Source organism: Thermobia domestica, chromosome 3, assembly GCF_964235325.1.
Source record: "Thermobia domestica chromosome 3, izTheDome1.hap1.1, whole genome shotgun sequence".
In the NCBI taxonomy this organism is placed as follows: domain Eukaryota; kingdom Metazoa; phylum Arthropoda; class Insecta; order Zygentoma; family Lepismatidae; genus Thermobia; species Thermobia domestica.
The window spans coordinates 15,014,511-15,038,895 of NC_137456.1; the positions used below are offsets into that span (position 1 = coordinate 15,014,511).

Here is a 24,385-nt window from a genome sequence, read left to right on the forward strand (position 1 = left end):
TATATTTATAAATAGTTTGCTTATATTATCACAATTATTTCCACTGCAATCTTGTGGATGCGCTCTCTCGCTTTACTTTGGCAAGCGGAACCTACGCATGCGCATCACTCAGATGCACATTTTCTGTCTTTCCTCTTGTTGTACGCTACGTTCCTCGGGCATCCAGGCCTACTGCAAGCATCGGGGTTTTCGTCTGCTTTCTGTCGAATGCGCATGTCCAACTACTCCCCGCCATCCCTTTGCAACCCAACATTTGCTTTAGCTATAAGCTGGCGTATGCTCAAGTACTGCCAACTCTATATATTTTGAACTAAGCTATGGTTTCTGTATAGAACGTACGACCGCTGTCAAGGAAATAGAACAAAACATAAAAAGTTAGTTCAACGCCATTATGAAGCATGTCGCTTATGTAAGTGATAGTATAAAAATAGTTATGCTTTAATCGTAATTAAATGCATTTTAATTGTAATAGTAATTAAAGGCAAACTAATAATCTACATCATAAATACATATCATGTCCCAGAATGTAGCCAGATATTCTTGGAGAGGACTCACATACACAAGCATAACTATAATGCATTCTGTAGAATCACGGTCACCGATCCGGTAGGCCACCCTCTGCCCTTCACAAAATTTACTTGTGCTCTTCCGTATCTGGATATCTGACAATGAAGTAGATACACAGAAATAGGCCCCCAGAGTTGCTTTAAGTGTTTTCTATTTGTATCTTCAAATGATAGTATAAACACTCAGGCCCATATTCACGAACGGGCACCTGAGGTCTGGACCCAAGATGACAAATTTCTAGGGGTGACATTTAAAAAAAAAAAAAAAAAAACGAGATTGAAGTATGGTATGCGGAGAAAGAAGCTGCCCACGAGAAATAAATAAAGGGAATTATACTGAAAACAATATTTATACAAAAGTGGAGCCGGTTTTTCTCGTCACAATGGTAGTGGCAGAAAAGGAACTGGGACAATTGCTTATTGGCGTCTAACGTAATCTACGCATTTGCTACTGTATGCCCCACCAGGCGTGCAATTACGGGAACCTGGGCCCCTAAATGTTTTGGCCTCCTAATTATTAAGAGTAGTTATTGATAAAAGAGATCCAGAATTGTGACGATTGGACCCCCTAGCATATTTGTGCCTCTCTCCTGAACTTTAATGGCTGGTTGCGGGCCTTAATGAGCAGACTCATCCTGTTAATCTTCTATTTGTGTTGTGTAATCGTATGGGATGGTTGCAAATTATGCCGTGCTAATATAAAGCTTCTGCAAGTTGTTTAATGAACATGGCTTTACACTCCTTTCTTGTAATAAATTATTGGCTCACCTCTCTCTGGCTATGCCCTTGCGTTCTGTACTAGATTTATGCTTTTGATTAGCAACATTGATCGTTGGTGGTCAAGAAAAATTGTCGGTATATTTTTTTTTGCGTTGTGATTTGAAATGAATATTTGTTTTATTTTTTTACTGTAGTATGAAGAAAATTACATTTATAACTAAGAGACAAAGCTATGGAAAGTCTTCGGCTGCTACAAGGTATAGCACCTTACTAACTTTTAGCAAATGATGACTACAATAACAGTACCAGACACAAATTTAATTTATTTTATTATTATTATTATTATTATTATTATTATTATTATTATTATTATTATTATTATTATTATTATTATTATTATTATTATTTGTTAACAATTACCATATCTCGGTTGACTTACGAGCAGCGCTGCTCTCTGAAAGGGATACGACCTACCCCAAAGCTTTCCATAAAAACGACAACTAGCAATCAGTCGCAAATATTTCAGTCTTCGTGGTATGAGATAGGTTTTCTTGGCTTTCTGGGTGTTCTGTAGGGCATAAAATGTTATGTTTCGTCTGCATTATGTTTGGGGCAAAGGAGTCGGAGTGGTGTTCAAACGGTATTCTGATTTGGGTAATTTCATGAAGAAAGCTCTAAAACATGAGTCATCGAAACATTTCCTGCATAGTGAATCTTTTCACTTGTTAAGGAAAATACACATTGAACATGCATTGCATTGTACTGTATTATATCAAACAAGTGACTAACTTTGGCATCCCCATTTCGGAATACCACGCTACGCTACTGAGATATACAGTTAATATCTGTCTCTCGTAGTTACAGTACCAAACTGGCCAATGATCGTTTTCCTTAGTGGCTCATAATCGCTACGCATGCTCCTCTGTGCTCGTTCAATCTCGTAATTTCTACTATGAAAATATCCACATAGCTCAGATCAAAGTTAATATCTGTCTGTCACAGGTACTAAAATGGCCGATGATAGTTTTTGATTAATGGCCTATGATCATTTCCCATGTTCCTCTGTGGCCGTTCCGTAGCTCACCCAGTAGGCCACGTTGAATACGAAGAACATGAAAGGGAACAGGATGATGGAAAGACTGTCCAGCTCCCCCTTCGAAGGATCTCTCAACCAACGGAACCTCATCTTTTCCTTTTTGCCGGCAAATTGCTTGCTGGCTTCTCTGCGAGACACATGTTCACCATTCTAAAATGAAAAAGTAAATTCGTTACATTGAATTAATAATATTTGCTACAGAAAAGATTGTACCTACGCAACAGATATTATCATATTATGTTACACTGACACAAGCTGTTTGTGAGGCTTGTTGATTTAAATAGAACATAAACGATTCCGTACCACAATATCGAATTAAAATTACTCGCTGAGCAAAACAATACGTTTTTGTAAAAATTAATAAAGTGTAACAGTTTCGCCAACTGTTCACTTTGGTTTCATCAAACACTATAAATACATAGGTAATGACAGTTTGTATATGTAAGAGACAGCGAAAAAAGTCCTGAATGCTGATTGGCTACTACAAATTACTTCAGCTAATCCCAGCCAATCAGCATTCATGAACTGTATATATATATATATATATATATATATATATATATATATATATATATATATATATATATATATATATATATAATTTGTCACTACCTGTGTATTTATAGTGTCCGATGAAGTCAAGTGGATAGTTGCTAGTGCACTAGAAACTGCACAGTGTTGCCAGATGTAACCGAAGGTGTAAATCATTTTTTTTTTTTCAAAAAACATGTAAATTGATTCATAACTCGTACGTATGGACGTTCTGTCGTTAATTTTCAGTTTGCTTAGTTGGAGTACCTTGGAAACTATGGAATGAAAAAAAAAAAAACTTTTCATTTCCACCGATAACTAATCAGATGAGGCTTCTGTAAGGGGGAACTAGGGAAATCGTAGTTTTCATAAATTAACACTCTGAATTGACAGCCCTGCTGATGTTTCAGTGCATCAAAAGGTGTGTTAAGGATCTGTCTACATTATGCAATTCCTGAAAACAATGAAAAACAAACTTTGAAATTATCATGATAGAATTTTTACTTACATGCACTCAGCAACACTGCTATTCATTTCTATGGGGCTATTTAAAGCAAGAGGTATACAAGAACTATTCAAGACCTGGAAACGAACCTGAGTTAAGATCTGAGTTATGAGTTAATTTGCATGTTTTGCAAAAAAACTTGATTTACTTCTTCGGTTACATCTGGCAACACTGTGTGGTTCCTAGTGTACTTCAATCGTTGCTTCCTAGTTTAAAAATATATGCATGAACAAGGCTTCATTTTGGTATAACCATTATTCGTGTATCTCTTCAGGTTCAAAAGTTCTACTATCCCAAACTCCGGGTTGCATTGTATATTGGACACCCTGTAGCAACCATCGCACGTAAAGACACCAGTACCTTGGTAACATGATCAAACTTCATGCCACCATTGATAAATGAATTTGTACAAGAATGTCTACGTTATGCCCTACAACTAATTAAATCTTTGGCTGTAGCTCTGCAATGCCAATTAGTACTTCTCACGAAGATAGATTTAATTTAAAATTATAATACGTTTGAACTAATTCTAAAAGTATATCAATAATATTGGTTTTCCTATAATGCACTTATAACCTATGGTTTCCTTATCCACTTACACGTCATCCCTATGTATTGAAGCCTAGTATTGAAGAATAACTGCCAAAGAGTTGAAAGCTTATGTCGTTTCTAAGCATACAATCTTAGAGACAGGTTAACGTGTTTTAAAAATTAACAGCATGGTTGCACCACATTGCAAGAATATCAATTGTACCCAGCTATAGTGCTGCCAAAATGTCTTGAGCCATGGCAAAAATGCGAACTAAAATACACTCTCAACACACCCACGCGTTGAGCCAATAAGAGTTCAGCTGTTGCTAAGCGAGAGAGCCTTGCAGCCGTCTACGCCAAAGAGAGTGGAATTCCTACAGCCGATAGCAGCGCTTGGAACATAAGACTAGGTGTCAAGTCAATGTGGTATATTTATAACATAGAAGCTTACAATTTTTATTGATTTTTTAATAAGGCATTCAAGACCAGAGAGTCCACGGGTACATACCTAAACTTCCTCTATGTGATCTAACAAAGTAAACATTACACAGAGCATGGCAAAGTTAATTTTCAACGTGACATCAAAGTACAGTTGATTTGATATGAGTTTAGTGTCCCGTTCAGCAGCGAGGCTATGAAACGTAGACCTATTGCTTAACGTGGGATCCGAACCACATGAGGTCTCTTCTGGAATCGAACCCCAGCCTCCCGCGCCGAAGGTGGTATTTCAATCAAGTGCCATGTGTCATCCTTGTGAGTGTTCTGTATCTTCTTGTAGAATGTTTGTGATACAGAGTTTATAGAACTTTTTTTTTAATTGCCTAATGATCTTAGTCATATTTTGAGTGGTAGTATCTTGGCATTACTTGTATAATAATTAGATTTCCAAATGCATAAGTGTTGGAGGTCTTAAGCAGAGCCGTAGCTAGAGATTTCGGCGCCCGGAGCGAAGTAGAATTCCGTACCTCCTACATTTATTTCACACGCTTTTGCTTCTTGTTTCCTTTTCTCTTTTTTCCGCTGGGAAAGAGAAGTGAAGGAGGCAATAGCAGTATTAGGAGAACGCAGCAACCTCAATAGGAATACCAGTCTTCAACTTAGCCAAACATGGCTTCCCCTCATTGGAAGAAAACGTATACAAAAAAAAAAAAAAAAAAAAAAAAAAATTAAGACTTGTCAATCAATACAGGCAACTAGCCAATCACAATTGAGGCCCATAGACTGACACTGATTAGACGTCGCCATTGACCAATCAGACTCCAGCCCCTTCCTGCCTACCTTCTATATAATAAAGGTTTCTGTTTTTGGTTTCTCATAATAGGGGAGATGAGTTCCTGATCTGATCCAGAGAAGACGTACTGAGAAGAGCTGAGTTCGTGTTACTGCGACAGAGAATATTTCAGCGGAAGAGAAGATCTCACCGGCCAAATGTAGTTTCAGCGGCAGAACGAAAACAGTCTGACACACAAGTAAACCTTGCGGTGTTAACTGAGGTGCTGTCAAAATCATAAATACAGAAAGGAATCAGTCATTTGAGATAGGTTTTTCAAAAACACGCCATCTTACACATACAGGCATAACCGGAAGAAATAGTATTACATTGCGTCGGTGTGTCCCCCTATTGTGGACCAAGATTCGCACTGGTCGGGTATGTTGTACAGGCTTTGCCGAAGTCAACTGATGTGGATGCAATACATTTCTCTTCGGGTGCTGTAGAGACAAAAATAACACACAAATTAAAGGAAAAACGGTCCATTTTAGGCCCAAAATCCTAAATTAATACTTCGACCCTTTCCAGAGCCAAACAATAGAAAAATCCGTTCAAGATGCCGAAGCAGAAGAACCTAACCAAGAAGGAGGAAAGGAAGAACCCTAGCATGGAGAAGCTTACAAGTCAAGAACGTAAGCGGCAGCACTATCTAGAACCAATTGAGTGTCTCGCAGCTGATCCAGAGGCAAATCTGATAAAGAATGAACTGCAGCCGCTACCAGTATTCATGTTTTCTGTCGGCTCTAGATTTAGCATCCACGAGGACATCATGAGGCACAAAAAGAAGAAGATCGACGCTTCCGGGATGGAAAATATATGTCTCAGAAAAAGAACATATATGATAACCTTCCCGACCAAAGTAGCTCGAGAAATATTCCTTCGCATCTTCGAGGAGAAAGACTTTGGTCCAGGCATGACATTTGACAACCAGGAGGAAGTCAAGAGCTCCGAAGAAGAAAAAGCAGGCTCTTTTCAGAGCCAGTCACGTAGATTCACACAGGAGGAAACCTCACAACCTCAACGCTCACACAAAGAAAAACCAAGCACAGGTGAAAAGCCAAAACTCGGAAAAATAAGACCAGCAGCAGAAGAAGAACTTCAACGAAAGCCAGGCCTACGCTGAGAAATTAGCAGAATTCAACAGAAAGTTCCTCCCCAAAACGGTTCGGAGTGCTAAACCAGAAGTAGGACCAGCCCAGAAAGATAGAAACACTAGCCCTTCTCAGAGCCAAGAAGTACTAGTAGAAGATAAGGAAGAAGGCTTCATTGTAGTAAAAAAAGAGAGAAGAGCCAAGAATTTATCCCAACCTACGGATTCCCAAACCAGAAAGAGGAACGAAATAAGGGCACTGACAATAAACAGAAGAAGATATCCCAAACATTTACGTGTATAATTAAAGGGGTACCATTAGATGAGAAATTAGAGCCAATCATAACTTACTTACGTAACCAGGACATTGTATTCTCTAACATTATAAGAACACAACCAGCTTCAGGACCCCTTCCACTTCTACGGCTGTTTAGTACCAAACCCGACCAGGTCCATTATCTTAAAACACATGGAGTACGTGTTTACGCTGTGCATCATAGAGTAGAAGCATCTAAAGGGCAGGCAAGGCCGGACCCATGATGGAATTGCTACCAATATGAGCACCGGAGGCAGCTATGCAACAAACAGAGAGTTTGTTCTGATTATGCGGAAGCCCACAACCAACCGTGCAGCAAACCAGTCAGCAAGAATTTCTGCGCAACGTGTGCCATGGAGGGGCATGGAACCGGAAGCGGAAATTGTCCGAAATGGCCTCACCACGCAGAACTGACTCAACCCACAAGAATACTCTACCAGCGAAAAACACCAAGAAAAACACCCAACAGAAAGAACCAAAGAAGACACAATCACCACCTCAAACCCAGCAGAAGGAAATACTAAGTCCTGAACAGACGACAACACAAGTACCAGAACACATCAAGCAGTACGTGAACCAAGTAATCGAAACTGTCAGACAAAATCATTGTGTGGGCATCTAGCATACTCACCAAAGTAACATATAAAGAAAACAGGAGACTATTAGCAACGGTAATTAAAACTGCTACATTGAAAATTCTCAATGCACACCTGCAGCCAATCACCAGCTCCGATGGATCCACATACATCCCAGATCCATAGTACATAGCATCCAAACCAAAGAGGGAGAGGAAGAAACTGGCCAAGACAAAAACAAACCAATCGAAAACTGGATGAAGGAGAAAAAGAAGATGCCGAAACTGCATGCTAAAAAACATCACTAAGGAAAGGTAATCACAAAATATATACATTTAACGTGTTAATTCACACCCAGCTTTTTAACCTAGAAAAATACAGACAGTAAAATACGCTTTTTAGTAAAAAGTTTTTACATGGTTTTCCCCACCCCTTCTTTGTGTGGTTTACCATGTAAATAACTTGAGCATGACCGATTAAAGGCGTTTCCCTGGGATCCATTTCTTTCCGGGGTTTTTCCTCCTACTATCCAAGCCAACGGTGAGGTGAAAAAAATCTTCACATGCGCTCTCCTATTTTCTTTTTTACTCTTCTTTCTTTCTCTAATACTCACTGTCCGGTAAATGTCGGAGGATAAAAACCGTGACGGGACACAACATTCGACGTGCTACTTTAGATCTTTAACTGCATGTAGGAGGTGCACGTGGGTATAGAGGTTCCTGTTTATCTTTAATTTATTTCCGTATTGGGTTTCTCATATATTGATGGGAGGAGAAGCAACGCAGGAGTGATATTGAGAGAGTTCAACCAGAAGAAAAGCAGGCAGGAATTAATGAGCAGCAGCGAGTTGGATTGAAGACAGCCATCGAGATTTTAAAGAGAAGAGCTTCAATGAAAAATATTGCCAAACAAGAGTGGCGTCCCGGCAAAACTTTACGGCGTTCACAAGGAACTGCCGCTGAAACAATGGGTAGCTTAATCCTTCTCAAAAAGAGATTTAGTTGTTAATAAAATAATTAATACAACACTTTACACACATCGGTTCCTAAGGAAATAGGCATTGTTTCCCGTCGGCTTGAACTACTATTGTGGACCAAAATTCGCACTGCCCGTATAGATTGTAGAGCCCCTGGCGACAGTCGGCTGACGCAAATGCAATACTATCTCTTTGGGACTTTGGAATATGCTCGGAATTTAAAGATGGGTTCAAAGTAGGCAAAATATTAGCCCCTGCAAAAGTGCATAGTGTCAGAGCTAGAGGCGTCCAGAGGCGTGAAAGAAAGAAAAATAAATTTCAACATACGTATTTCGAACATGAGGAACCGTAGAGTGGTGGTCCTTATCGGTGTAAATTAAGCCACACATACGACATACAAAAATGCATATTTCAGCAATGTGAGTATATCTGAGAATTTGTTGGAAATCATCAGAATGTTGAGAATCATGCCTTGTGGGAATCCCTTACGGACCCATTGCACATTGCTGAAATATGAATTTTTGGATGTCGTATGTGCGACTTTCTTTACTCCGGTATGGACCGCCATTCCACGGTTCCTTGTGTTCAAAATAACGTATGCTGCAATTTATTTTTCTTCCACGCCTCTAGCTCTGACACTATGCACTGTTACAGGAACAGGTCGATATAAACTTATTTTCTTATTTTGATGTGAGGAATGACCTCTTAAAGTATACTTCATTAATACCCTGTATAACACAACAAAAGAAATGTGTATTACTCCACTATGTAATGCATGTTACTTACACGTGTCGACTTGGGCTTCTCCAATCGCATTGGATGAACTCTTGCTCTATCCGAAACGACAGAAACGCCAGCCTTTTGCTCATTTCCCTGCTCATTCTCACCATCCTCGTTGTCTGATTCTATCACCAATTTCTCTAGGTCGTCGTAGCATTTCTTGTAGCATTTCTCATAGCGTTGGCCAATCAGCAACATGGCATATTCCATTAGCGCGAAAAATACAAAACAAATGCACGTGATAAGCCACACTTCCACACATTTCACCCCAAGAGCTTGTGGAGTCGTTGCCCTGGAAAGTAGAAAAGTGCTTGAGCTACCATATATTTAACACAATACAAAACACATAGTACGCGTATAATAGATTTAAATAACAAAATTTTAGGCCCATTTCTCTGTCTAATACAAATACAAACGTAGGAGAGAGTTGTCTACGACGAGAGGAGAGTTTAGACCAATTTCATAACGTTTAATTAAGAGCTGTAATAAGATGTTCATTATACTCATATCTGCATTTATAACACATATTTATTTTAATCAGAAAGTCACGCGCTAACTTTATATAATAAAAAAAAACAATTGCCATTGGTCAATTTAAGGAAATTAGTCTCTTAAGTGGACCATTCATTTTAAAAATGAATCATTTTCAAAATTAAATGACATGTGATCTATTGATATCAAGTCCAAATCAAAAATCTTTGAGTTTTACGTCCCACGCGTGTGCCGGTTAGGCTAAAGGACACGGTGATGATGAGTAATGAATGAAATGGTGGAATAAAGAAAGTGGGAGGAAACCGGAAAACCCCGAGAAAACCCACGCACACGGTGTTTGTCCACCACAAAGTTCACTTGGCGGGGCTGGGATCGAACCCGGGACCCCTAGCACCAGAGGTGAACGCTCTACCACTGAGCCACCGCGGTCCCAAGTCCAAATCAAGCTGAAAGGGCCGTTTGCAATTCATTTTCAGTAAATTTTGCACACTGTCCTCTTTCAGTCATCCTGGAGTAGAAAATAGTAATATATTTCTTCAATACGTTTTTGGCCAATCAGGATACTGAGAAGCGGACACAGTAATCTATTGGTTAAAGTGTTGGTTTCGTTCCGCGTGGTTCCGGGTTCGATTCTCGACCAGTGCTTCCCAATTTTCGGTCTCCATCTAGCGTCACGAGGCGATCTGGGGAGTCACGTAAATAAAAGAGATGACGGCTACTAAGCTCCTGATACACGTGTTAGAGACAGTGCACTGACCACGTGTTAGTCTTAGGTTGAACATAGTTCAGTCGGTCGCTAACAGATGGCGTTAGAGCGGCTCAGACCCACAAAGGGCTGTCACGCCAAATGGTTTGATTTGTACGATACTTTATTTTATAATACTGACGCAATAGACAAGAATAATTAAAAACGATTGGTTGAGTTTAACGTCCCTTTTCAGCAGCGAGGCTATATGAGACGGGGACCTACTGATTAACGTGAAATCCGAACATGAACTCCCGCCGGGAATCGAACCCGGGCCTCCCATGCCAAAGGTATGAAACGATTTGATTCAAGGGACCGGTCTAATGCAGAAAACATGCAAAGGTCCAACCTAGGCAATCAGTAAGTTGAGTTTGAAAAGTTAAAATATTCAAACACTGAAATATTTTCCACTAAAATATTCAAATATGCCGTGCTGTAGCTAAAACAATACTATTGACCTTAGTACACAAGTACATTTAAATTTTGGTACTTGACTTTTGGAATTTATATAACTTTATTGTATCTGAGTTCACTCAAATTGCAGAACATTATGGCCTTTAACCATAATCATCAGGACAGAGAAAAAGACAGGAACACTGGCTTACAATTCATGAGTGTAGCAGTGATATCAAATCATTGGTGAAAAATGAAACCATGAAGTACGCTTGACAACACAGAGAAGAGGGTTAGAGTGACGTATGCTTGTTATCTTCTGAATGCAATCCAGAAACCGATCCAAATTGAGCAACGCTTTCTATAGAATAGGGGAACGTGGGGCATAATGGGGAAGCTAAAATATTTGCCTTTCTAAATTGGTAACCAATATCTCAATTGCAGTAATTTTTCTGCGGTAGACACGTTGGACATTTATTGTGATATTTCAACCAGCAAATCCTTTCAAAAATATTGTTTTGGACCTTTTTGCTTAGCTTATTCCAAAAATGGCTTTTTTCCCCATTATGCCCCCTACGTGGGGCATAATGGAACATTGAATTTCAGTCAACCCCATTATGCCCCTACCCCATACTGCCCCGTACACTATTACATCTATAATATCCAGCTCTAATATAGACTTATCATAAATCAACAATATATGATAACTATTATATAACACAACTTGAATTTTATGAAATATTTATTAGACTCAATAATCAAATATAACAAAAGATGAGTACTCTTTTTTTTTTTTTAATGTTGATAATTACTTCAAAATGTACATTCTGAATTAGTCATTATTAAGAAAAAGAAAGAATGTGATCATTGGGAATTGTACTACAAAGTTTATGCAGATTACATCGGATTATTGTCAGTTAAATCTTAATATTTCCTGACATCAAATCAACATAACCAAATATTGAAAATTCAGCATGAAAAACTTAAACAAAACTGCGCAAATGCAATCCCAGCATTAACAAGAAATGTTTCGAGCTGGATAGTAAACTACACAATCGATACTCTTACGGGGCATAATGGGGTAATGGGGCAATATGGGGTGATTGCAATACCGTTTTGCCTCACCCCGTTTTGCCCCAGATGAGTTGTAGTGTTAAATCAACGAGTATCTGTTATAACCTACAATCCGTAAACTTCAAAAACACACAACAAATACAGAAGAAATATTCTTTCAACATATCAATAGTTTAAAAGTGTGTAATAAATAATTTGCCTTAACTTGACTGAAGTAAAATCCCAATCGTTTTATGCCATAGGACGAAAACAAAGAATTGACACACAGCACTGTTCCTTTTCAACTGATAAGAACGCTGCTCAAGCGCAACAGCCCTTCGTCCTTGAGAATCTTGTTTAGGTACTTATCGCTAGATTGCAGTTAATTACAGTTCAAAAAATACCGATACCCCGTTATGCCCCCCTTCCCCGTTATGCCCCACGTTCCCCTATATTTGGGAGATGCTTATATCTATTTTCTGTAAAGCAACAAATAGCTTATATATTGAACGCATGCTACGTTTATTACCAACACAAATTTTGGATTTAATCTAGGTATTATGGCTGTGTGTTCCTCCTCTAGTTTTACCCAAGTGCTTCCTGCTCTTGCACTAACGTCATCTTGGGGTACTTTTAGAACTTACTTTCTGGATGCACCTCGCATTTACTACTAAGTAATAACTTATCGTACGAGCAGTAGCGTAGCCAGGATGTGTGTTTGGGGGGAGGGGGAAGTGCTGTTATAGGTACACATAGAAAAATTACAAACAAAAAATATATAAACAAAAAATATATAAACATAAAAAATATATAAAAATTACAAACATCAAAGTACCAAAGTACATTGTCGGACCTCTTTGGGGGGGCGGCCCCTCCAGGCCCCCTTCCTTACACCACTGGGTACGAGTATATATATACTATTGGAAAGGTAGTGGTTAGGTACGAATTATACAAAATCAAAATGTAGTATGTGGCTAGAAACGTAAAAATGTCCAATGTTTCAAGATGAGCTCTTGATTTTTGTATTATTATAAGATAAACTCCTTGTAGGGTATTTTGCATCTAGCCAACAGAGTAATTATTTTAACTTACCGTAAGACGGGGTCACTTTTATGAAAAGAGTTTCACAGTCATCTGTCGGCAAAACCATGAACAGAAAAGAGGAAGTTTCAACTGGCACCGTAAGATAGAACATCTAACTGTATTTTGGCTATAATGTTGGCGGTTAACATCAGTTCTAATTACCGAGAGGGTTCATTATTGTAGAGGTATGGAAAACAGCCACTGTAAAGGCCACCAAAATTTGAAAGATATCACATTTCCGTCAAAGTTAAGTTAGTTTCGGAGAATACTACTGTGTATAATGGGACTTTGATACAATAGTTGAAATTGAAATGTGAAACGTTTTAAAGTCATAAAAAAAGTATAATTGGGAGAAGGCGGTTTCAGCCTCTACTCGGGGTTACTTTCCACCGGTCTAAAATACCGCTCAGATAGGAAATTATTACTACTGGAACCTCCTGCTTTCTAAATTTAGGTAAACTTCCTATTTAGGAAGATGCCGGAATGAATTTCTTGTAGGAAAATAAATTATGGACAGTGGTGGATCCAGAAAAGTAGTTTGAGAGAGAGGCTTCACTCACAAAGAGTTCGTTTTTTTTTTTTTTTTTTTTTTTTTAGAAATCGCTAGACTTTTTGGGGGGGCTTCCAGCTTATATGCATAGGAATGACTACCATTAGATTTTTTTTTTAAATAAATCGTGCAATTTGGGTGGGCCTCAGCCTGAAAGTCCCAAATCCCGTAAATCTTCCACTAACTACGGTTGGTTATTCTTGGATATAATGAATAACGAAGGCAAATCAGTTCACAGAGATTTTTTTTCTGTTCCTGAGTTGGCATTTTTGTAGGACACATGCTAAACTATTAGAATGCGGTTCCTGTGCCGGTAAAAGAAAATACATAATTTTCTTTACAAATATCGATAATTCAAACTAAGTACTGACACCGGTACCATCATTATAATATCAATATTTGTAGACTGCATGCAGTTATGTGTAGAAAGTAAAATTTATAAATACTGAAGGGAAAACATTCCACAGAAACGTTATGTTCGTATGTTGAACATACTTTCTTGTATGTAGTGCAAAGTAACCCAACCTACAGGATTACTTTGCACCAAAGTTTATATTTCAATAATTACGATCAAACTGAAAGCTTACCAATGAACTTGCACGAATGTTTTCCTTATATATCTAGCTATTATATGTTTAAAATACAAAAAAAAAAAAAAAAAGAAAAAAAAAGAAAAAAAGAAAAAGAAATCTTTGAGTTTTACGTCTCACGGTTATGCCGGTTAGGCTAAAGGAGACGGTGAAGATGAGTAATGAATGAAATGGTGGAATGAAGAAAGTGGGAGGAAACGGGAGAAGCCCGAGAAAACCCACGCACACGGTGTTTGTCCACCACAAAGTTCACTTGGCGGGGGCTGGGATCGAACCCGAGACCCCAAGCACCAGATGTGAACGCTCTACCACTGAGCCACCGCGGCCCTGTTTAAAATACAGTGTTCTAAATCATCACGTTTGTGAGTTACATGCGGTTTTCTTTAAAATGGCTTAAATCTTGTGCAAAGTAACCCCGTTTTACGATACTGTAACTTCTAGTCTAGAATGCGCCTACAGCAATGTAATAATGTTTGTTTACCTGATTGAGTTGTATTGCGTGACAAGTGTAAGCAATGTTGTAACCAAGAGAACCATTCTTCCAGGAATCACGTTGTGAGGAATTGCAAAACTAATCCAGGAGATTATAACAAAGATTGAGCTAGGGACGTATGTATCCCACAGATGGCTGGAAAATCGCCTGGACAAGGTGTATGTGATTAGCAGTGCAGAGTGTTCAGCTGAAAGAAAGAAGGAAACAATGGATCTATTTTAAAATGGCTTCTGTTAGATTATTTTTTTTGTTTGTTAGAATCAAATATTGGAACTTACTGTCTGGCTCAAACCTCTTGACATTTAAGGCGTGGCCTCTGTTTTTACATTATCCAATGAAAGTTACGCGAGGTTGCCTAATAGCCGATGCTTGAGATAAACATTATTTGCACTCAAAAATCACCTTTGTTCATATAATGTACAAGGAACGTATGTTTAGGAAACGAGAAAATCATTTCTAAATAATTAGGAGAGAAAAGCATTATTCTACGCACAGTGGTTCGTTAATTTATTGTAAGACTGTTTTTTCATAAGACTGTTTTTTCATACACAAGTCAATCTAAACCAGTGTTTATTCTTTCACCTTCTCGGTTTGAAGGTTTACTTCGTTCTCCGATCCGTGTTTCATAAAAGAAACGTTTCACATTATTCTTGTACACGAAAGGAAAAAGAAATCTGACAACGTCGCTCTTAAGCACCATTGGCTTTAGCCAAACGTCAAGAAGTTTGAGCCGGACAGTCAATTCCAAGCAACAGATACAAATACATTTAGTTTATTGTAGTAAGCGGTGGGGTGCTGACTGCCACAGCTAATTATTGGTGCTGATTGCCACGACTGGCGCTTTTTTTTTTTTTTTTTTTTTTTAACATTCGCTCAGTCGCGTTACTCTTAGTCGGTTACCTAGAGCATTCGAAAACCGACGAGTTATCATCATTGCGAATGATTTCTATAGTAGTTTTTTTTTCTTTATTTCCATAAGTGAAAAAAGAAAAAAAATGGAAAATTTGGGAGGGAAAGGATAGGAAAGGAAAAGAGACCAAAAAAAGGGAAAATTTACAAATACGAAAAAAAACAAACAAACAAAAAAAAAGCTATAAAAATTTAACAAATGAGTTTGAATCTAGATTGCTTGTTTATTGTGTATTTCTGTGTGTGTGTTTTGTATCTGTGTTCTCTGCGTATTTATGTTTTTATGTTTTTACCTATTGGCTTCTTCTTTTTTTTTTACCTTAGGCTTCTTCTTGTTTCTTGCAGGTTTTCCCTGTATGTTTAGATTTTTTTTTCACCCATATGTTTCATATACATACATACATACATATATATATATATATATATATATATATATATATATATATATATATATATATATATATATATATATATATATATATATATACATATACACATTTATGTATATATATATATATATACATATTTTTAAATATATTTCTTTGGTATTCATCTATTTCTTTCACTGCACTAATGGTTTTCACCTGTGTTTCACACTAACCTTTGTACACCAAAACTAATATTCTTAACACTACACTACACTGAATGCTTTTGCTGTCACTAACACTAATAATCAGTGACACTTATTTTTCACCTATATGACTTTCTATTTATATATATATATATATATATATATATATATATATATATATATATATATATATATATATATATATATATATATATATTAACTTCACCTTGCACCACACGAATTTCTGGCTTAACTTAAGCATTTAGTTTTTCAGCCTGTATGTTTTTCCATTTATTGTTTACTTTCACTCTTCCACATACTAAAAATTTATCTTTTCGTTTAACTCGAATACTGTATTCATTATTTATTTATTTCTTTTAACCGCTCATTTTGCGTTCCTTGGTATCTTGGCTGGTTCTTATAGACTGGGTCCGGGATCCACTCGGAGCACTTAGTGTGGACCCTGGTCCGTTGTATCCCAGTGCTATCCTCACCAACCTCACCTGGCTCCCGAACGGTAAATGCGGTGTTTCCATTATGTCCTTTCTTGCCATTACCCTATTCCCTCCCGTGAACCCGCCACCACTCTCTACTTCACGCACTCTTCTTCACACACTCTTGCACCGGAATTCCTCTTCCAGTCCCTTGGCTGGAGGTGCATACATTCATTCAATTTGTTCCCGGTGGGAGACACGGATTTCCTGTGTTTCCTCTCCTGGAGTCTTTTCTCCGGTCCAGGAACAAGTCTCACATTCGTTCATTTTCTTTCATTCATCACTTTAATTCTCTCCATTGTTTAAATTTCTTCTGTACATATTTCTTCTTATATCTGAGTATTCATTAGTTATTTTTTTCAATTTCTCACAATCTTCCTTACTAGTTAATATTTCTTGTAAAGTCTTGTTTCGAATTTCCCTTCTTAGTATCACGTCATCTTCCATTGTTGGGCACCACATAATGTGGTGTTCTGGTGTGCCAATTTCTCCACATTCACAGCTTGGTGTCCGTTTGGATTTTATTTTATACAAGTAATCTTCATACGGTCCATGTCCTGTTAGGAAATGAATTATTCCGTAAGTGGGATTTAAATGTTTTATTTGTAGTCTATCTTTTATGTTTGGAAATATCTGATGTACTCTGTGAGCTCCTTCATACCGTTACCAATCTTCATTCCAAATTGCTATCATATGATCTTCAATTTCTTTTTAGGTATTTAGTTCTTTATCAAATGTATTCCTGATTTTGTCTAGATTTCCTTTTCTTAACCAATAGTTCGCTGCCCTCTGCAGAGCTACAATATTCATGGGTTTTACTTCTAATATTATACTTAATGAGCTATGTGATGTTGATGAAAAAGCTCCACTTAATCTTATTAGTATGTTTCTTTGTGGTCTATTTAATCTATTCTTATATGTTTTATTTTCTAATGTTCTCCCAATCCAAACACTTGATGCATATGTTATTGCAGCTGCTAAAATGGTTTCTTGGTACAAATTTATTATTTTCAATGGTAGTTTGTATTTGTTTCTAGCTATCGTAATTAATTTATTTGCTATGCTGTTCCCTCTAGTTGTTATATATTTAAAATGTGCATCAAAATTTAGTTTTTCATCTAATATTATTCCCAGATATCTTATCTTTTGTTCTCTTTTTATGTTTATATTATTTAGCTTTATTATTGGGTTTCGTTGTAACTTTGTTCCAAAAATTAGGTATTTAGTTTTGCTCGTTGATAGTTTCAGTTTAGTCTTTGCTCCACTTGTCTAATTGTTCTATTATTTTTGCAGCTTTAATTTCTAATTCTCTTCTGCTATTTCCACTTGCTGTTATTGCAATATCGTCGGCAAATGCAACAACTATGTCCACTTCCTGCATCTTGTTTAATACTTCCAAGCATGGTTGTAGCTCAATGTCCCATAAAGTTGGTCCCAGGATAGAACCTTGTGGGCAACCTTTCTCGGTCTCAATTTCTATGTCTCCTTCTTCGTTCGGTATTATGATTTGCCTGTTTAATAAGTAATTTCTTATTAAGTTTATTATGTATTTAGGCAAATTTAAGTTTCTGATATTTTCTAGAAGAGAGGGAAACCAAAGATTGTCAAAAGCTCCTTCAATATCTATAAAGAGTGCTAAGACATATTTTCGTTCGTACCTTTTTCCCTTTATATTATCTACTAATCTATTTATAGCGTCTTCTGTTGATTTTCCAGTTCTAAAACCATATTGCAATTGATCGTCCTTAACGTCTCTATATTTTTGTAACCTGTTTAGTATTATTCTTTCAAAAATTTTGGAAATGTTTTTAAGCAAGCAAATGGGTCTATAAGATCCAACTTCTGAGGCGTCCTTTTCTGGTCCTTTAGATAGGATACTTAACTTTGAAACTTTCCAGGTATCTGGGAAAAGTTGCTTCTTAAGTAACCAGTTAAATAGTCTAGCTAGATATGGTGTCCAAATATCTTTTGCCTTTTTGTATATTTCGTTCTTTAGTCCATCTATTCCTGGTGCTTTTTTCTTTTTAAGTTTCTTCATTATCTTTTCCATCTCCTCATTTGTTACCAGATCTTCTTCAGGTACAGTATCAATGGTTTCCTCCATCATTTTGTTTCTTAACTCGATGTTACTTTCCGTATCTGTCTCCTTTATATCCTTTGGGAAGAACTTATTTGCTAATGCCGTTAATGTTTCCTCTCTGTTTGTAGTTAGCATTCCATCAGGTTTTTTAACTGTGCTCAATATTAGAGGGTTGACTTTTTGTGTAATTAGTTTGTAGGGTGTTCCCCATGGGTCTACTTCTATATTCCTTTTTTTAGGAATAAATCACAACTTTTCTTTTTTGCCTCTAATAGTTTTTCTTTGTATTCCCTTTTAGCAATTCTGTATTTTTCCAATCTCCTTTCCTTCAGAATGGGATGAAGTGTTGATTGGTAGCTTTTTCTTGCTGATGTTGCTATTCGTTTCAACCTCTGGAGTTTGGGGTTCCAAAAGTCTTCGCATTTCTTAATTTCCTTATTTGTCGGGGTAGCATCTTTTAGTGCTTTTTTGGTTACTAACTCTATTTGCTGTATTATTTGTGTAATATTACTATCTTCTTCTATTTGTGGTAACTTTAAATTATCTTTAAACTTATTCCAGTTTGTTTTCTTTATATTATATGTCTCTGCTACTTTGGTTGTTTGGTTTGCCTGAATCTCTATGGTGATAATTTCGTGATCACTTAGCGTGTTACTGTCTCCCAGATGCCAATTTGTTACTCTGTTTGCTAACTCAGTGGTTGCCCATGATACATCTATGTGGGATTTTCCTCTGTTTCCTATAAAGGTTGGTCTATTTCCCACGTTTAAGATTTGCAGTCCATTTTGAATAATTAAATCTTCCACTAAGTCACCCTTGAAATCGTTTTCTTGTGCTCCCCACATTGTTGACTTTGCATTTGTGTCTGCCAACAGCAGAATACTATTATTACCTCTTTGTCCTATTATGTCCTGTATTTTGTTTACAAAATCTTGAGTTGGTAGGCGGTATTGAAAGTACCCATTAATTATCCAAAATTTATTTTTTTCCATTTAATTTCCACTGTTGTTATCCAATTATCTGCATACTGAGTTAGCTTCAGTATTTCAATTTCCTTATTCATGATTACAGTCACAGCTTTTGGCTCTTCTCCTCCATAGATTATCCTACTTCCCACAGGAAAGGTTGTTAATTTGCTATTTAGAAGATATGGCTCCTGTATTGCCACAATATCTATTCTTTTTATTTCCGCTAATCTTCTTAATTCCATTGTTGCCACCTTGCTTCCCTGTGCGTTATTTTGCATTATTTTTAATGTTGGATAGTTTTCATCCATATCTCGTAAAAACGTAAGCATCCGCACCTGATTTCGTAGGATCATAATATACTCTTGGCGCTGATTGCCAATATCAAGGTGCTGACTGCCACGATGGCGTGCTGACTGCCACGAGCCTGAGAGAAAACATTACCGGACGCCAAGAAGCATGAAAGAAACTAGATGATCCTTAGGATCGTGTTGTTCAGACCAACACCTAACAAAGGTAAACAGGATTCTGTATGTACTCTCATGTCCAAAATTATTGTCACATGATTATAAATATGTTGTTCTAGTAATATCATTTGATAACGAATTCGTCCGGTATTTCTTATAATGTTAGTATGTGTATAATCGGCAAAGACAAGTATGTGGTAAATTTCATGTCAAAAGAGCAGTAAATAAGAACAATAAAACGAAAATAAAATTTTCTTGTCCATTTACTTATATTTTCTTTTACTCATTATGATTTTCGTATTTATAATTCTTTTCCTATGAAATTTATCACAAATATAAATTTCCTGATTATACACATAATATATGCATTAAAAGTACTCTGCAAAATTATCAAATTATATTCTTACAAGAAGATCGTTATAGGTATGCGACAATAATTTTGGACATGAGTGTACTTTCAGTTTTTTGTCAGGGAGCGGTGCGTACAAAATTGGTACGATTTATGTGTTCTCACTTGAACTCCCTATGTCAGCATGAGCTGTGTACAGCTGTGCAAATTGTTTCGAGCAGCTCTTGAAAGTTCCATCAAAAAAGCACTGCTGGCTGTCCCTCACAAGGGAAGTTCAGGAGAAAGCACTCGCCTGCAGAGAAACTAAGCATACCATTTAAGTCCCAATTCATGCTGATTTTAACAAGCTAATAAAATTCCTGTACGGTTGAGAACGGTTCGAGATATTCAACTTGGAAGTTTATATCAGAAAATGAGGATATACGCATTTATACGCGTTAAGTACTAGATAATTAGTAACGAATATTGACATACGAATTGAAAGCTATCGGAAGTAACAGAAAAAAAAGTATTTCGCAATAACTAACGGGTTTGTTAGATACAATTAGTCATTACATTGTTCACAATAATCATAGGTTAGAGATGAAAATTGATCACTGTTGTTCTTCTGTTTTATGAAGAAATGACGCAGGCAAAATACTCCCTTGCACCATGAACATTTTATATGTGCAATTGGGTTGCATCCGTCAAGAGAACAGTTCGCAGAACCAAAGCAAAAAGCAAATTCGACAAGTGATTCAAAAGTTATAGGCCTATAATTTGTTCGTAACCTGCCTTGTAGAACGCAAACTGAAACAATCCAATGTATCGCGGTGATCGGAAGTGATTCGTATGGACACGAACTTTATTTGATTGTTTCGTTGGTACATTATAACGTCCAGATGAAGAAGATTCATACTATGTACAAATCTCCTGCCATAATCTTTGATTGATCGGAATCAAAACACATCAAATGGTTGCACAAGTCGTGTCCAATTCTTTGGTATCTTCTCAACCATTAGATCTTTGCCATCCGTCATGCAACTTGTAATGGACAATTTGTCTCTGAATGGACCCCAGTGATCAAGCAATAGCAATTTCAAACCATCAGGCTTCGCCATGGGTGAGAATACTTAACGCATTGAAACATGCATCCACTAATTTTCACATATAAATTTCCAAGCTGAATATCTCGAACAGTTCTCAACGTACAGGAGTTTTATTACCTGTTGTAATCAGTATGAATTGGTCCTTCAAATGACATGCTTATTTCTCTGCAGGCGAATGCTTCTCCCAAACTTCCCTTGTCAACTGGCTTCAGACCATAATATCCATTAAATAATAAAATAAAACAATTAATATAAACAATGAAATGTGCAAATTGTACATATAAGAGAAAAGACATTCCCTTTATAAACATCCAAGTGTATGTCGTTCCACTTAGTGAGCAACTTTGTAACTTATAGGATGCCACATAGATTTGCTGTGATGATTACTAAATTAATCCCTACTAAATTAATTAATAATCATAAATTTAGTATGAGGGATTAATTCCTCTCTTTCCAAATACAGTTTCTCCCAGGATCGTGGCGGTCAGCACCTTCATATTTGCAATCAGCGACAGTCGTGGCAGTCAGCACCAATAATTGGCTGTGGCATTCAGCACCCGTGGCAATCAGCACCTATCCGTAATAAGCAGTGGTCGAAGTGAGACGGTATGCGGTGGTATGCCATACCGCCTCTGGTTTTTCAATAATGACATATCGTCTCTGGTTTTTCAGTGATCAAGACAATATTTAAATAGCAATATGTTGAGTCAAAATCATAATGAAACATACCGCCTCTGCATTTATTTTTCCACTTCGAACATTGGTAATAAGCCTACTTTTAAAGTAAATCAGAGTTTCTCAGCCTCGAGGCGCAACCCCTAGGGAGAATGCCGAGAGGATTTCATGGTGGTTGCGAAGATAAGCAAAAGAAATAAATATAATTAGAATCTGATGCCGGAAAATATTTTTAAATGTTATTTTCAATTTTGTTCTAATCCGCTTGCTTTAATTTTTATACATACTGTTAAGAACAACGAAAGTAGTACGATATGAAACTAATGAGCACTGCATATTGAAATCCAGAAAAATACAAACAACAAAATCTACATATTGAAATACAACTAAAATTGAAAGCTAATGAGATACCTAAGCATGCTGTGATTTCACTAGTGCGGCAATGCCCGGTTCAATCTTCGAGACACACATTAAATCATTTTCAACTGATAGGCAATTTCTTGTCTTTGTTTTAATGCTTACCATGGAAGAAAAAACACTTTCACACAGGTACGACGTAGCAAATGGATTTATTACTTTGCACGGTAGCAGCAGATACCAGATCAGGATATTCTCTCCTCTTCAGCCAGAAGTTGTCCAAGTCTTCGTTACAGAAAACCAGTTGCAAGGGTTTGTCGCACAATAATTCTATTTAGTTGGTCAAGAAGTTGTGAGCTTAGATCATCTACTTTGATGGTCTCTTCAATGAAGGGTTTTAATATCCATCTTGAACCAGCAGTTTCATCATAGGGAATATATTACTGTTACTGTATCCACTATATACAAGAAATGGATTCTACTATTATAGAAATAGATGGATATCATGAGATCTCCACAATAGGTATATTAGAAGTCCCACACAAGCTTATTACAAACCAGAAATTATAACGGGGTTGCTGACAAGAGGATGTGATAAAACAGGGGTCGTGATAACAGTTAGGTTGAGAACCACTGCAGTAAACCCAATGGCAATGTATTTTTGTTTCGTCTATGCGTAAGGAACGCTATTTAATTAATCATTGTTTTAATAGATGGCGGAGTGATACGATGCTGAAACTACACTTTTATGAAATGAAATGAAATATTTGAGTTTTACGTCCCACGCGGTGCCGTAACTTACATTTTTTTCTGGGAGGGCAAGCATTAATACGCGTATTTGGGCCCCATAGACAGGTTGTCTTTCTAATTCTTGGGCCCCTCTTTCCATCTTTCTCTTACTTTATGGGCCCCGGAGCTTGTGGGCCCTCTTTCACGGCAAGGTCTGCGGGACCATTAATTATGCCCCTGGGCCCGTTCCATACATGACAAATTAATGAAGGGGACAATATTAACAAACTTCAAAGCCATATGAGTAAATATTATTTTTAGGGCCCCTAATAGTAGACATTTTTTTTGCTGAAATGGGCCCATGACTCATTTTTGTTTCATTAAAATTTTGTGTGCTATTTTGTTATGTAATGTAGTGAACCTGTTTGATGCTTCATTTATAATTTCATGTTCGTATCGTATATGGAGTAAGAAAATTTTGTCTTAATATGGGCCTCCCTGGAACGGCGGGGAGCTTCTCTGGGGAACTGTTGCCCCCCTGCCCCCACAAGTTACGGTCCTGATCCTACGGATATGCCGGCTAGGCTAAAGGAGACGGTGATGATGAGAAATGAATGAAATGGTGGAATGAAGAAACTGGGAGAACGATACTTTTATGTGACATCTCTGCAAACAACTCATTAAAAAAGACGTCTGTGAACTTGCCCCCCCACCACGACGCACTAACGATAAAATTAGTCTCGATCGTTAGTGGTTCTTAGTACGCCAACCTACAACGTTAGTGTTTCATTAGTGTAGGCTCTAGAACCAAAACAATGGTAGGAATAAGTACAAGCGAGCCCCCACTTCAAGCACTAACGGAAACCTAGTGTCATTCGTTAGTGCTTCTTTGTGCACCAAAACCCAGCGTTAGTGCTTCATTAGTGTAGGCTATAGAGCCAAAACAATGGTAAGAGTAAGTGCATACGTAAGAAGCACTAATGTAGGGTGTTGGTACTCTAAAAAGCATTAATGAAGCATTAACGAGTGCACTAGAAGAGATCATTAGTGCTTTTGAATTTATCGGGAATTTGACCCAATGAAAAATTCCCCATGCATTCCTTATGGGAGATTCGTAACATATAATTGATTATATCTGCATTAATAGCCAAGCACTAACGAAACTATTAGTGTTTCCTGAAAGCACTAACAATACAATATCAATTGCACTAGGTTTCATCGTTTGTGCTTTCTGGGGGGATTAGCATGAAGTTAGCACACCCTAAAGGTTTTGCTTCCAGCGTCCATATTGAAGTACCAATGTTGGGAGTTGGTCCACTAAGAAACACTAACAATGCTCTAACGAA

The 24,385-nt window shown here is 37.3% G+C and overlaps 1 protein-coding gene across 1 annotated transcript; it reads right to left on the minus strand.

Annotated features, from left to right (window-relative positions):
- Positions 1–1,822: 1,822 nt before the first annotated feature.
- Positions 1,823–14,525, minus strand: LOC145681386 (glycine receptor subunit alpha-2-like). Its single transcript, XM_081753036.1, has 3 exons — positions 14,344–14,525; positions 8,963–9,248; positions 1,823–2,532 (listed from the first exon to the last, which is right to left on the minus strand). The coding sequence occupies exons 1-3, from the start codon at positions 14,397–14,399 to the stop codon at positions 2,332–2,334; spliced, it is 543 nt and encodes a 180-aa protein (XP_081609162.1). The 5' UTR covers positions 14,400–14,525; the 3' UTR covers positions 1,823–2,331.
- Between the last annotated feature and the right edge of the window lie 9,860 nt (positions 14,526–24,385).

Excerpts from the sequence above, each read along its gene's own strand:
- LOC145681386 (XM_081753036.1), bottom strand. The coding sequence starts at position 14,399 with ATGGTTCTCTTGGTTACAACATTGCTTACACTTGTCACGCAATACAAC. Across the intron at positions 9,249-14,343 it reads ACGCAATACAACTCAATCAG|GGCAACGACTCCACAAGCTC; the intron begins GTAAACAAACAT and ends TCTACTTTCCAG. Across the intron at positions 2,533-8,962 it reads AGAAGCCCAAGTCGACACGT|AATGGTGAACATGTGTCTCG; the intron begins GTAAGTAACATG and ends TTTTCATTTTAG.